Genomic DNA, 13,588 nt, shown 5'->3' with positions numbered 1-13,588 from the left:
TAAAAAAAATTCTCTACCAGTGAAGTGAGAGCTGCTTTTCCTTTTGTTTCTTGTCCTGCTGGCAGGCAGGAAGGACACCCAACCCAACAGCATCAGCACCTTCACGCACCTGCAGGTGCAGATTTGAAGGACAGTTCATGCCCTCTGTCACCCCCCACACCCGTGAAGGCCAGCGGAGCCTGGGAAAAAACCAAAAACTGCCCAGGRCTCAGAGCAGAGGCAGCAGCAGAGCCAGGCACCAGATGTGCCCGTGCCAGCAGAGCGTTCCATGGGAAGGGCAGCCCAGGACCCTGCAACCCCAGCACAGCGCTCCCCAAATGTTGCCCTGCACAGCTTCCAGGAGCCAGGGCATTCCCTGAACACACAGAAAGATGCTTGGTTTTACTTGGTTCACATTAAACACAGGGGGCATGCAGGTGGCTGGGTGCTGCGAGATGTGCTTGTTCCTTCACCCCCTCCCCATTTTTTTTCTAAAGAGAGCACATTGATATTTTATAAAGGATATAAATAAACCACAAAAAAGGGAAGAAATATTGCATTGGAACTATAGAAAAAATAATAAATACTTTTAAAAAAATGCTCTACCTCAATTCCTAGACAACTCAAATCTGACATGCAGTATATGATTTGTCTGCTAGGATCRAATCCAGGCATTTACCACTTTGTTAGCTTAAGAATTTTGAGCAATTTTTTCCATTTATCTGTATTGTCCCCAAAAACATTTCACACATTTCTCAGATACATCAATCCTTCCGGCATTCCTCTGTGCACTCAGTAGGATGCCCTGCTATAAATATAATAAAGCCTTTTATTATGTCCATTAACCATGGACATGTGTGCTCCAAAAGTTTCCTGACACGCAGTCATTTGTGGCTTTTTAATTATAAACAGAAAAAAATCTACCAGCAAAAGAAGACAGCACACTGGAAGYGGGTCTTTATGTGTGTGTTTTGAGTATATTCTCCGATGGCTGAAGGCACCCGCAGCCTCCTCCTGATCCCACCAGGAACATTCTGTGCATGCACAGAAAGCCAGAACATCACAGGTTCATCCTGACTGATACAGATTTGCCAGCTGTGCCAACTACAGGAATTCTGCAGGTTTTCAGGACCCAGTTACACTGATCAAACCTTTTTTCCACAGGCAAATATGCCCCGTCTGTCTCGCAGACCTTGTTCCGCTCGCACTCAGGAGAAAAGAAAAAAGGCTTAGTAAATTACTTGACAAATTAAGTCATATTTATTGAATGCATTTTATTTCAACAACCAAAAAATTCTAACAGCCTAACAATGCACATAAGTTAAAAATTAATTATCACTTAGTGATAACGAAGATAAAGTTGATTTACATGGAAAAATGAACATTTACAATATGTTAATCCTTATTCACATTGTTGATACCGCAATAAAACACAATTTGTTTTTTTTTATTTTTTATTACACAAAAAAGGCGGAAAATTGTGCTTTGTTAAGAGGCACTACAAGAAAAGTTTCTTTCTCCAAATAGATATTATATGATGGATATTGAATAAATAGACATATATGCATTGTAATTCGCAAAGTTCTGGCAAGACCACAGGCTAAAATGCCCACAGATTCACTTAGAACCACTGCAAAATTGGCAGTGAAATTAAAAATAAAAAGGCAAGACTCAGCATTGAAAAAATACCTAATAAAATTTTTGGTTGAAGTGTAAAAGATACCAAATGTTGATGCCATCATCAGATGAACAACTTACATCGCTTGGCAAAATTCAGTTTCCTTTCAAATGTATGGAGTGATTTCAGCTACAGGATAAGAAGACAGTTTTGAAAGCGTAGCTCTGAGAGAAACATAAAGCAGCAACCATCAAAATTCTGATTAAAGCTGCAGCATACTACAGAACTAAAGGATGAAGAGCAAAAGGGGCATTAAGTGAGCAACCCACCATAATTTTGCAAAGGTACATGAAATTTATGCAGAGATATYCATGTTTCAAACATTAGCTCTGAAAAAATCTCATAAAAACTCCAGAGGTTACTGAGCAGCTAGAATTAGCTTGTATTGCAACGTCTTCTCCCTGTATATTGTCTGTTCTGTGTAAATATCTACACRTAGAGGTTTTTAATTTTTAACTCCTACCTTTTATACCTTTCAAATATATAAATAGTATTAACAGTTATATTACATTGCCTGGTGTAGTAAACAGAAAGTAACTTTCAAAGTGATATTGCATGAGGTCTTTGTCAAGACTGCATGAAAAGCCCATGTGAAAAAAGGAAGAAAAAAAGCCTCGTTGGTACCGTTACGGCTGCAGTTTACAGGCGTCTGAAACCAATCCAGCTGCTGCAAGGTGAGGTCTTTGTCTGGGAACTCATTGCACGGAAGAAAAAGGTAAATGCTACTCGGTGTCTGTCTGGACAGGGTGCCACAAAGCGGGTGGATGCCATGGCAGATCGCAGCTTGGTGGGGATGGGCTCTGCKTTACGGAGCGCGGCTGGAAACACTGCATTGCACTGGCACAAAAGAGGGACATGGCTGGGGAGCCAGCCAGCACAGAAACACGGGGAGCACAGCCACGAGGGCGAGTGGCAAACCCTTGGGCTGGCAGCAATTTACCTGGACGGGACTCTTGGGATGGTGGCATTGTGTGTCGCAATGTAACTTTACACGTGTGTGTGTGTGTGTGAGTGTGTGTGTGAGTGTGTGTGTTTCACTTCAGTATAAACAAAAAGCAACAACAAGAAGGAAGCTTATAAATTTTAAGATCTGAAACAGAGAACAGGTAAATAAAATCCACGGTAAAAATGTAGTTGATAGTATGAATTCCATACATCAAATCTCAACACGTTTATCTTTTTTTCTCTTTCTGTAAAGACCTGGTTAATGGACAAGTCTTCTATGCACTGAATTTCAGTTTTGGTCAYTCTGAATCTCATGAAAACTCATCTGTTCACTACAGAAAGGACTATCTGGAGAGTGGAACATGCTTTATCCTTATAAGTGTGCATTGTGTTCAAAGTACTTTTAACTTACTAGTTTTCTTTTTAAGGTGCCCTGATTTGTTTTTCCATTTTCTCTCTTTTTTTCCTCTTTTATTTTTTTGGCAGTGTTGATTTATGTCTTTAAATACCTCAAAAATTACCCATCAAGTTGCCAGATAGGAAGCCATATAATAATGAAAAAAACCATCAGAGATAAACATAGAAAATAAATAGGAATTCAAAAATAGTCACCACACCCTGAGAGCAGGAGGCAGTTTATCAAAAAGCCAAAGCAACTCATTGTGAAGTGGTTTTAATACATAAACAAGTCTCATCTTTAAAGAACTCATTTCACAGTCTATACTTTCAGGTTGTAAAGTTCCGTCCCATGCAATTTAATATATATATATATATATTATGGAAATATATATATACACACACCAAGTTGTATGTTTTCCTTCACTGATTTCATAGGACTTTTTCTTCCCATTTACTTGCTAGCTGTCCCTTTCATAAGTGCAAGATTGATGAAGGCATAATCCTATGTGACTACAACGATTGCTTCAGTCAAATGTAGAAAGTGTGACACTCGAGTGTCTGTGTCAAGGCAATGTCTGATCGGGCAATGCTGAATTCATTCGGTTTGCACATGGATCATGCGCAATGGAAACAAACAAACCAAAAGTAAAATGAGGAGAAAAAAAAAATCAAAAATAAAACCAGAAAATCCTTGGACCAATGTATTGCTTTCTGCGCTCCTATCTCACATTATCTCTGGTCGATGTCTGCTGGAGCCGCCTTGCTTTTGTCGGGATTCTCCTCTTCAGCCTCTACTTTGTACATCTCCTCAGAGCCTTCCTCACTGTCGTTCTCCTCCGACTCCGTCAGCAGCTCCTCATCCTTGTACTCTGCCACGTCAACCACTGTTCCCAAGTGCTCTTTTAGCTTCCCGTGGTGCTTTACGTGGTAACGTTGGTTCTGGAAGAATTTGATGATGGTGTGTTTGGGGAGATCGAGCTGAGCAGAGAGGGTGTGGATGGCTTCCTGATCAGGGTACAGACCCACGTCATGAATAAAGCTTTGAAGGATACCTAGAGCTTCCAGAGAGATCTTGGTACGGGATCTTGGCTTTTTGGCACAACTGTCCTCAGCAGGTGGAGGAGGAGCYTCTTCTCTAGGTGGGGAATTCTCCTTGGCAGGCTGGGACTGCTGTCTGTGCAGCACCTRAAAGATCAAACAGACACACACTTCACATGCTGAGCCCCTCAGTGCTGGACATAAGGGCACTTGTACACATCTGTACACAGGACCTACTTTGAAAAGCACAATTAGTATGCATTGTCCACTGCCTTTCTCACCTGTAAGACAGCTACTCCAGTAACTACAGACTGAAAGAGGATATGAAAAGCAAATGATAGAAAATAAATGTAAAACCACAAMGCAAATAAGAAATATAAAATGCAAGTTATAAAAAGATATATAAAATAGCCAAAATAAAAATTAAGTCAAAAGGTATAACAGTCTCATGGGTCATGGTGACTGGCCAGTTGTCCCATCTCAGAAAAATCATTCTCCTGCTTTGCTCCTCTTCTCCCTATCCTTGTTTCCTCTCATCTTTGCAGGCTAGACACTGACCATTTCTTCAAAATGTCAAGTACCACAGGGGGCCTAGACACATGTGGGATTGTCAGGTGCTACTTTATGAATAATGATTTTGCATTAAAATCCATCACAGCTACTTTATGGGAGAAAAAAAAATTATATAAGTACAGAGATTTGTTAAGATTTCCTTTCTYTCAAGAAAGACAGCATAGTCAATTCAGTTGCTTCACATAGGTGRCTTTAATGTGTCTCCTGAATAGATTTCTCTGTATTACATCTGTAGTAATTTCACTAGTTGAGGAGTTCTGAGTTCAAATAATTATAGCCCTCCRTTCTGAGAAACCCTCTGGGCAAACACACTTTGCAGTCTTGTAACAGATTTTCACCCACAGTATCTCCTTTTCGGCAAGTTTAAAGAAAGCATATGTAGCTCTTAATCTTCCTAACAGCCACTTAAAATTACTAAGAAAGGGCCTCGTGCAGCCCTCGTTCCAGGGGAAAAAATACCTGCTTTGATTTGTTCAAACACAGAAGAGCTCCATATGCTTTCTTTAAAACCAAATCTATACAAGAGAGATTAACGGGAAAAAAATCCCCTACAGGATAGAGGGCTGGATTTGCCCAGAGGTTTCTTCAGATGCAGGGAAATAATTATTAGAGCTCAACACTCAAAGCTAACAAAATCAATATGGTTAACTATTTTCTTCCACAAGTAAGAGGGAATTCTGCCTCTTAAACCAAGAAAAAAATATCTTTGTTGTAAACTGTAACGTCCAGAAAATCAACGCTACATTAAAGCTCTCTAAAGGAAAAGGAAAAAAAAAAGGATAAATAATGGAAATGTGTTGAGAATTTGCACTGAATTTTAAACACATACTGAGCCCCCAGTAAAATTCTACACTAGTAAAGTTATTACCGCAAGAGGGAAGTCCGCTGTGGAATATCAGCCCGTTATGCAAATAACTAAAAAGGCTCTGTGCCCAAGAGCCCTTTACTCATTTCCTTCATCAARCGTTCCCTCCATAAGCATTTGTAACATTAGAGATCTCCAGTCCCAGTGTCCAGGGAGCAGAGGGGCTGTGAGTGAGGGCCAGCAGAGCAGGGACATGGCCACACACCCTGCCCTGGCACAAACACGACACAGAGCAGGTGCCAGCACTGGACTTGCCCCACTGTGGGAAAACACTGCAAACTCATTCTGTGCCAATGTGTACTTTCTGCCACAGAAATGGCTAACCAAGGAGCGGGAGGAAAGGGGAAGCTCAAATGGAAATGACAGATACTCTGGTTTATGTTTTATTACATCTCTTGTAATAAAAGAGCATAATGTTCCAATGAATGGAATCGCTCAGCTGCTCTTTGAGGATTTCTTTTTTGTCCGTGGATTGCTTTCAAAGAGAAGGGCTGRCGTTTCCAAATGGAGGGCTACAGATGAGGGTGGGATCCGTACCTACGTCAGCAGGGAGCWCTGAAAGCAGCAGTGCCAGCATCGCTGACTCTAGCCCGGAACAGAGCCCATAAATTTGTCACGCACACCCTACCTAATCTCCCCTGTTGTGGCTTCTGGTCCTGTCCCCTGACAAAGTAAGGCCCGGAGCAGCCAGAATGAAAAGGATTTAACACCACAAATAAACTGCCAGGGAACTTASAGGCAGCGTCACACAAAAAGCCACAAGTAGCATTGCTAATCAGAAGCTGGATTCAAGTAGCAGCAAACAGAGATAGAAACACATCCAGACAGGGTGCGAATCATTCAGTTTGTTCTTGTTGGAGTTGGAAGGGGGCTTTTTTTTTTCCCTTTTCAGTTGACAAATAGCATGAGAAATGATCCAGCTTGAAAAATGTTACAAGACTTCCAATCAAATATAATGACGAAAAAAATCCAACAATACGGGATCAGCAGCAGTAAAATGTTTAATTTGAAGGAGATGAAGAGATGCCTACAGCATCTATAAAGCAATCAACCAAAGAGARGGCTGAGAGCGGGAGGGAAAGAATAATTTCAATTAACCCTTCCTTTTCCAGAGTGACCTCTCCACCTACTCCAGTAGAGAACATGCAAAACCTGGGGGTTATCAGCGTAAAATACTAGGAAAAGGTATTTTATTTCACCTCCTGTTGTCCTAAGTAATGCAAAAATCTAAAKCTGCTCTTGTAGCAGATAAATCTCATTATTTTACTAACTTCTGGGCGTTTCCTCTGGATTCCAGTGGCATTAACAAAGGATTTAAGCCACACTGTATTTTTCAGCAAAATAACTTTAGCCATATACTATACAAAGAGACAGATAAATGCACAAAATGTCCCTCAGATCCGGGCTGTGGTCAGTTTTGCAATYCCTTCCAATAGTACAGGCTATTTAGCACAAAAGAGCATGCTTTTCTGCACAAACCAGATCAACTGCTGACCACATGGTACAATATGAAATCGAAATTACCTTCGTGTTAAATATTTGCTTTAAACCAAACTTGATTGATGAACATGCTGGTCAATTTGARTGATTGGCTTACTTCATGCATGCCACAGCCTCACAGAGGAAATGGACTGTTTTTGTAGTTCCAYGTTTTCAGATCTTGGGTCATTATTAGGCTGCTAGAACTGCAGGTAAAATTTCCAGCAGCTTCATGCACTGCTGTGCACATTCTACCATGTCATTTTGGGGTTTGGGTCAGTGCRCATCTTTGGGAGATAATGCTTCACGAAGATGCACTCAGGTAGACTTTCTCCTCACAGGCAAACTCATCATTTTGAAACAAATTCACCAGCCCTGGTARAAAACTTGCAAGAAAATGACTGTGATGGAAGTTGACTTTAAATGATAAAGTGRCTGGTCTTAGATCCCACTGTACTGAAATACGATTTGAAGGCCACAATGAAAACCAGCTGGAAGCCATGTGTAAAATATAATAGTACATGCCTACAGGGAAGGAAGTGAGATATTGAATGATTAAATTTAGGAGAGTATATAATGTAGCGTATCATTACGGGACTGATCAGGATTATTTGTAATAAGCTAAGGGTTTGTAGTCTATCTAAAACCCAAAGCCATGAATTATCWAGGGGAAGGGATTGTTGCCCTGTTTTACATATATCCACTCCCCACGTCTCCCACAGGAGAAACCTGACTTTGGTGTTCCCACAGAAAAGAGAGGTTCACTAACCTAAGCTGAGGATGAACATCATGAAAACTGAGGATGAACATCATGAAATTGCAGTCTGTGCCTGTAGTGCATTTAATTTTGGCTGGATTCACTATGCCACTGATGTTTGTTTCCATTTCCACCCACTTTCTAGCTAGAACTAGACACGTGACACGGTGCGTGGTGAAGGGAGCCAAGCAGGATGCTGGAGCAGGGAACACACACTCATCCAGGCACCACCAGCAGCAAGGCACCAGCTGACAGTGCTGGCTCTGTGACATGTCACCTTCCCTTGCCTGGACAGCCATTCCAGCAGACTGGAATCGGGAACTCCATTTTTGTTTTGTTTCCCAGTGTAGTTCTGCCCTTCACTTTCAGAAATAATCAGTCATGTGAGCTCCCTTCTGCTAGGACTTCATGAGATGATGAGGTGCCCCTTGCTAAGAGAAGCACAAAAATTACATTCTTCAAAGACTGCAATTGCAACAGACACCACCTTCCTCTGTGCACAGACAGCGTGAGCACTGACAGATACCTTTATGCCATGTGTTGGTCAAAACAAATTTTCATAACCCAAACCCACGAGRAGCAAAGTTGAATGGATTGGCCTCCTCTTCACCAGAGGAGGTTTGAATTGGATATCAGAAAATATCTCTTCACTGAAAGGGTTGTAAAGCATTGGAAYGGGCTACCCAGGGAAGYRGTGGAGTCRCCATCCCTAGGGGAATTTAAAATATGTGTAWATGTGGCACTTAGAGACATGGTTTAGTGGTGGCATTSGTGGGTTAATGGTTGGACTCAATGGTCTTACAGCTATTTTCCAAACCAAATAATTCTATGAATCTATTCGTAGTGGTGGGTCTGTGAAAGATCTTTCACTTTTCTGAAGCTCTGCTTCACATTTACAGTGCTCTCATAGCCAGCCATAACACTGTATCACATCAAGGACTTCCATGCCAAAGACAGCAAGATTTTTAGCCTGTTTATGGACCTCAAAACAAAAACCAGAGAGGACAGACTTAGTGCAAAATGTAGGTCCAGAACGTGCATTTGGGACACCCACCAGTCATCTATTACTGCCTTTACAAGTGTCCATGGCTCATCAGCAGGAGTTACCACCAGTTCAACTCCATGTGAAAACAATTCACCACAAACCTCCTGTCAGCAAGCCTTTGGAAAAGCTCCTTCCCAATGGCCAGCTGAAGTCAAAGGCAGGGCAGAGGACAGGGCTCAACAAGATGTTCAGCTGTATTTAACTGAGCAACACCTCACCCCTGTAAGCTGAGAGCTCCCAGKCAGTGCCCAGCTATCCTGGGAAGAATTTATTCAAGAGACAAACTCTCTTCTGTTGCAACAAAATCTTACACCGAGAAGAAGGCACTGTCCCTCTTAGCAGAGTTTAGAGGAATAATCTGCAAGAGATTATCTATTCAAATACACAGCCTTACTCCCTAGCCCTGGTCTCTCTTCACATATAAAAAATGTACAAGAAGAGAAGAGAGGTAGCAGCTGCCATAAGCAAGGCTTGCACTCTGACAGCTCCCAGGCCAGGGCTTGCAGGGATAAGAACATTAATTRCACACAATCAATGTACCAAGACTCTTTACAGGTTTCTAGGAATGTCTGTACAATAAATTGTAGCAGAAGTTACAATTTGCACCTGTGTTCATTTTTTTCCTATTAAAAATGTGGTTCTTGGACTACTCTTTTTTTTTCCCTTGCAAAAACACATTCATTTGGGTGAACACTGCAGMACTAGTCTCAGCACCAAAGGAAGTATTTTCTTTGGGCTCATTCTCAGAGTGATTTCACACCTTGACACCATAAAGCTGTGTTAAAGACTGTGGTTTAGTTTCCTTGCTTTTCTTGGATTATACAGTATCCTAAGGTCAAAACTCAGGGAAATCCAAACTGTTATTAAAAAAGAAAAAGTATCTATAAAGTGATGACAAATTGCAGACTACAGGAGTTAGATTACATTTTGACTCCAGGCAGGTTTAATATACTTTAGTTTCCTTTTACAGTTGCCCTTAGCAGGTACTGTTATCAGTAAGGGATTTAAAAAAATATATGGTACTCAATAAAAGAAGACCGTGTCAAAAGAAATCAATATGAGCGTGCAAAATGGTAGGAAGTCTGACATGGATAAATATGTTCACTTTCATCTAACTTCAGTCTGAGCTTCTTTTCATTTCCTAGCTCAAATGCTGGCTGCACATTCTGTGCATTTTCCAATGCAGTTTAGYAATTGCTTTATAAGAGTAAACACCCTTATGAGAGATAATTATAATATTGTCTGTGATATGATGTACCCCATCTCATGAAAGCCAGAGCAAACCAGCCAACCAGAACTGACCTCGTAAGTCAGCAGCCCTGGGTCCCATTCATTTTGTTGGCAAAAAAGCAGCCACAGTAAAAAAATCCCCAAATATTCGGGCCTTTCCAATCACCTTTCTACTCCTGACGACCACTAGAGCCAGAATATCAGATCAGACAAACCCTATGTACCTCAGAGCTGACAGATGTGGGACAAGTCACACTCTGAGTTACACAAAAAGGGACTCAAAAAGAACTCTTGAGGAGAGAAAYGAGTTCCACAGGGAACCTGAAGTCAAAGGCAAGTTTGGTTTCCAGGCTGGAATGTGAGCTTGTTGAAGTGATTCATTCCAACATCTTTAGAGCACAACTCGCCACATGCTTCCCTTTGCTTTCCGGCGGTTGCCTTGCTCAAGGGCAGGAAATAGGCAGATTTGAAAGCATGGCAAGACACTGAACACCCAGCCTCTGAAGCAGCAGCCCTGTCCCACAATTCTCCAGGACCAAACTGTCAGAAGTGCTCAAAAAGGTGACAAAAAGGCAAAAGCAATTAAAAAAAAAAATAGAACACAACAAAACTTTCAGCTGTACATTGCTTTTGGCACTCCACACAAAGTGATAAGCTTAAGCAAAAGATGATCYTGACTTAAAAGCAGGGGAAAGGTGTCTCTCCCCCTCCCCAGCACACACYGCTCCCATTAATGCTAACAGGAGCTTACCATGCATCAAAGAGCAAATCCACCACAAAACATTTTAAAGTGCTATCATCACTGGAAATAAAATATAAATTACAGCCTGATTACACCRTGCTGCTAGGAGGCCACATGTGCAGCATAGTTCTCAGTGACTTCAGATGACCAGATAACTTTGGGAYGGGTCTAAAAGGTTACTGTAAAACATCTGTGCACAGGAGTCATGCCTTGWCTTTGCTTTCCTTTCAAGAAGCTGTGGCACTGCTGTCTGCACAGTTGTTTGAAGAATGCTTACAAATCAGCTTGACAAAGGGAAAAAAACTTCAGCCACCACTCGACCACAATCATGATCTTATTCTTCAGTAATGCATGGTTTATTTCACTTTCCTGATCTCTGTTAATAGACAGCACGTGCCTACACAATAGCCACTATTTTGTCTGTATAATGTTAAAAAAATAAATCAGAAAACTGACAATGCAGAACAGTGTCCCGGTGTTTCCTGGGGTAAACGCTCTCCCTCAAACGCTAACTCAACTCTTCCCACAAAAGCACAAGCACAATTTTCATTGCTGAGAACTGGCTGATTTTATGGGGCAGCATAAATGAGCTCACGCTGATGAACATTCATGCATTAGCTCTGAATATCCCATCTTGGGCTGGTTCAAGTCAGATCCTTAGGTTTACTGCAGCGCAGTTGTGGCCAGCCCTGGGTGTCTGTTCCTGTGATACCCAGCTCAGGAGAGCTGTCAGCATCTCCCACAGGTGGAGATGGCACACAGCTCCCATGCCCACACTCACCGGATCCATCCCAGCTCCTGCTGGCACCAACAGGGCGCTGGTGGCAGGGCCCATGCGCTCAGGAAGTGCTGTTGCACAACCCCGCTGCAGACTCTCTCCTGAAGGCATGGGTGATGGATGGCTCCATTGTCTGGGGATGGGGCACAGCCAGCACAGCTGGCACAGGGGCCAGCTTGCTGCACCCCTGGCAGGCAGGCAGGACTCTGGTGGCCTCGCAGGAGCCACACTAGCCTCTCTTGCCTGTGACCTGTGGTAGCGAGGCAGCTTCCTCTGCAAGGGAAAAATCACCAGCAAACAGCCTCATAAACGCTGCCCTTCTGCATGGTGAGGCAAAGTGGAGTCCCCTCAAGCAGGACTTTCAACATCTGTGTGCACATTAAGGGCCACAGTCCTTCCAGTTAACCTTACCTTCTCCAAAACAAGACTGTGAGCTTTGTGGGCCTCTGACTTTACTCTTCTGTGCTTTCCCTCACAGCCCYAGCAAGGCTCTCCAAGGTGCTATGGTGCACAGAGCTCTGCTTAGCAGTTTTCAAATAGAGCCTGAGCTTGGTTGTGGCTGAAGGGAGCATCTGACAAAGATTTTGGGTCAGTTCTGTGTTTCCCCATCCCAACCCCTACAATTCTAATGAGGAACTGGCAGAATGCCACAGGAACTAAGGAAGCAACAAAAGCGTTTTTCGTTTGGTTTTCTGCAGACAAAACACTTCTGGTGTCCTCCATGATTTCTTGTGTAATTAACACTACACATGTTCTCCTTTCCTTTTGAAAATCAGAACAATATTTGTGGGCACTGTGAGCAACATCTTCCCTGACAAGCCCCAACCTAGAGYCATGCTTAAGGTCAAGCTCTAAACCCCTAACTATGGTGGCACGAATGGCGCCACGATAGTCATGTTTTTTCCAGTTACTCAGACCAGGGGTAGGCACTGCATTATTTCAGGAAGGATATGTTTGGATTAGACACTGGATTCTGGTGGGGGGGTAATTATTTGTCCCATCAAACTGTTTTAGGTCCTTATAGATGGCTATTTGGGGTTTCAAGAATACCCAACTGCACTGCTAATTTTTACAATGGGAGCAGTTAGAAGTCAGGAGAACCTGACTTTTATGGTCAGTGAAAATAGCAGATTTGTGCTGATAAAATACTACTCAGCATGTTTTTTGGCCTTTGAGATGTAACCACCAATGCACTTAATAACAGGACTTGTGCAAACTATACTGTGTGAATCAAACACATAAAAGTATAAATATTCCTTTTTTTAGAAAGCAAGTCTTCAAATGTGCATTATAATCAACTACCATGGTAAAAGCAAAATATCCAGCATTACCACACACGCAACTGGCATAATGTGCTTTATTATACCCTTAGCTTGCAACTGGGTAAATAAAAATCAAATGACCAAAGTACAGGCTCCTGTGCAGATTAGGTCACTGAAGACAGGATGCCTCAGAGAATTAGATCTGAAATCCTTCATCTTCCTGATCAAGCTCTAGAAAAAGCAGGCATGTCTAGAAGACAGAAGAAGCCACACTGGCATCTCACTCCCATGCTTTTGAGCTCCATGTCTCACTACTCTCACCTGTACCTATTTTACAGACTCTGGATGGCGGAAGAAAATTACTTTATAGAAAGTCAATAGCATGTGCAGTTTATACTCACAGTTTTTGGGGTTTTTTTGTTTATTTTTAACAAAACAGTTCAACGTAAGGCCAGAGAGGCAGTACCGGGACAAAGCAAAAGATGATATTGTTATGGCCCTGGGATCCATCCAGCTTTGCTGCTGGCTGCAGTGGGRAACTCCATGGACTGTTCTGTCCATGGCTGGCTACACACACATAAGCAAAGGGGTAAAGCTCACACTTAACACAAGCCTGCAGCTACTGTACGTCTGTGGGCAAGGAGTCTCAGGCTTTTGCTAGAAATGCAAAACACCATTCTATGCTTCAATAAGGTTAGGACTGTGTGGCATTTTTCAGTCAAAAATCCTTCAGTCAAAAATGTCGACTGAATGACATCAAAGTATTGCCTAAGTAAAAACTACTTTGCCAAGCTGTTTGCCTGGGGCAGCAAAGGGGT

The 13,588-nt window shown here is 42.2% G+C and overlaps 1 protein-coding gene across 1 annotated transcript in view; it reads right to left on the bottom strand.

The window, feature by feature from the left end:
* Window positions 1–1,247: 1,247 nt before the first annotated feature.
* The window catches only part of LOC130581288 (DNA-binding protein SATB2), a gene marked incomplete at its 5' end in the record, with an annotated part of 70,776 nt that continues 58,435 nt past the window's right edge, over window positions 1,248–13,588 (bottom strand). The window contains one exon of the mRNA XM_057379316.1: window positions 1,248–4,186. Coding sequence (XP_057235299.1) covers window positions 3,731–4,186 — 456 coding nt within the window. The remainder of the gene's footprint in view (window positions 4,187–13,588) is intronic.

The sequence above is a fragment of the Malurus melanocephalus genome, unplaced genomic scaffold, assembly GCF_030028575.1.
Source record: "Malurus melanocephalus ecotype Western Australia unplaced genomic scaffold, MMel_1.1 scaffold_401, whole genome shotgun sequence".
Lineage (NCBI taxonomy): Eukaryota > Metazoa > Chordata > Aves > Passeriformes > Maluridae > Malurus > Malurus melanocephalus.
The sequence above is the reverse complement of the archived record's forward strand: the minus strand, read 5'-3'. Positions and strand labels throughout refer to the sequence as shown.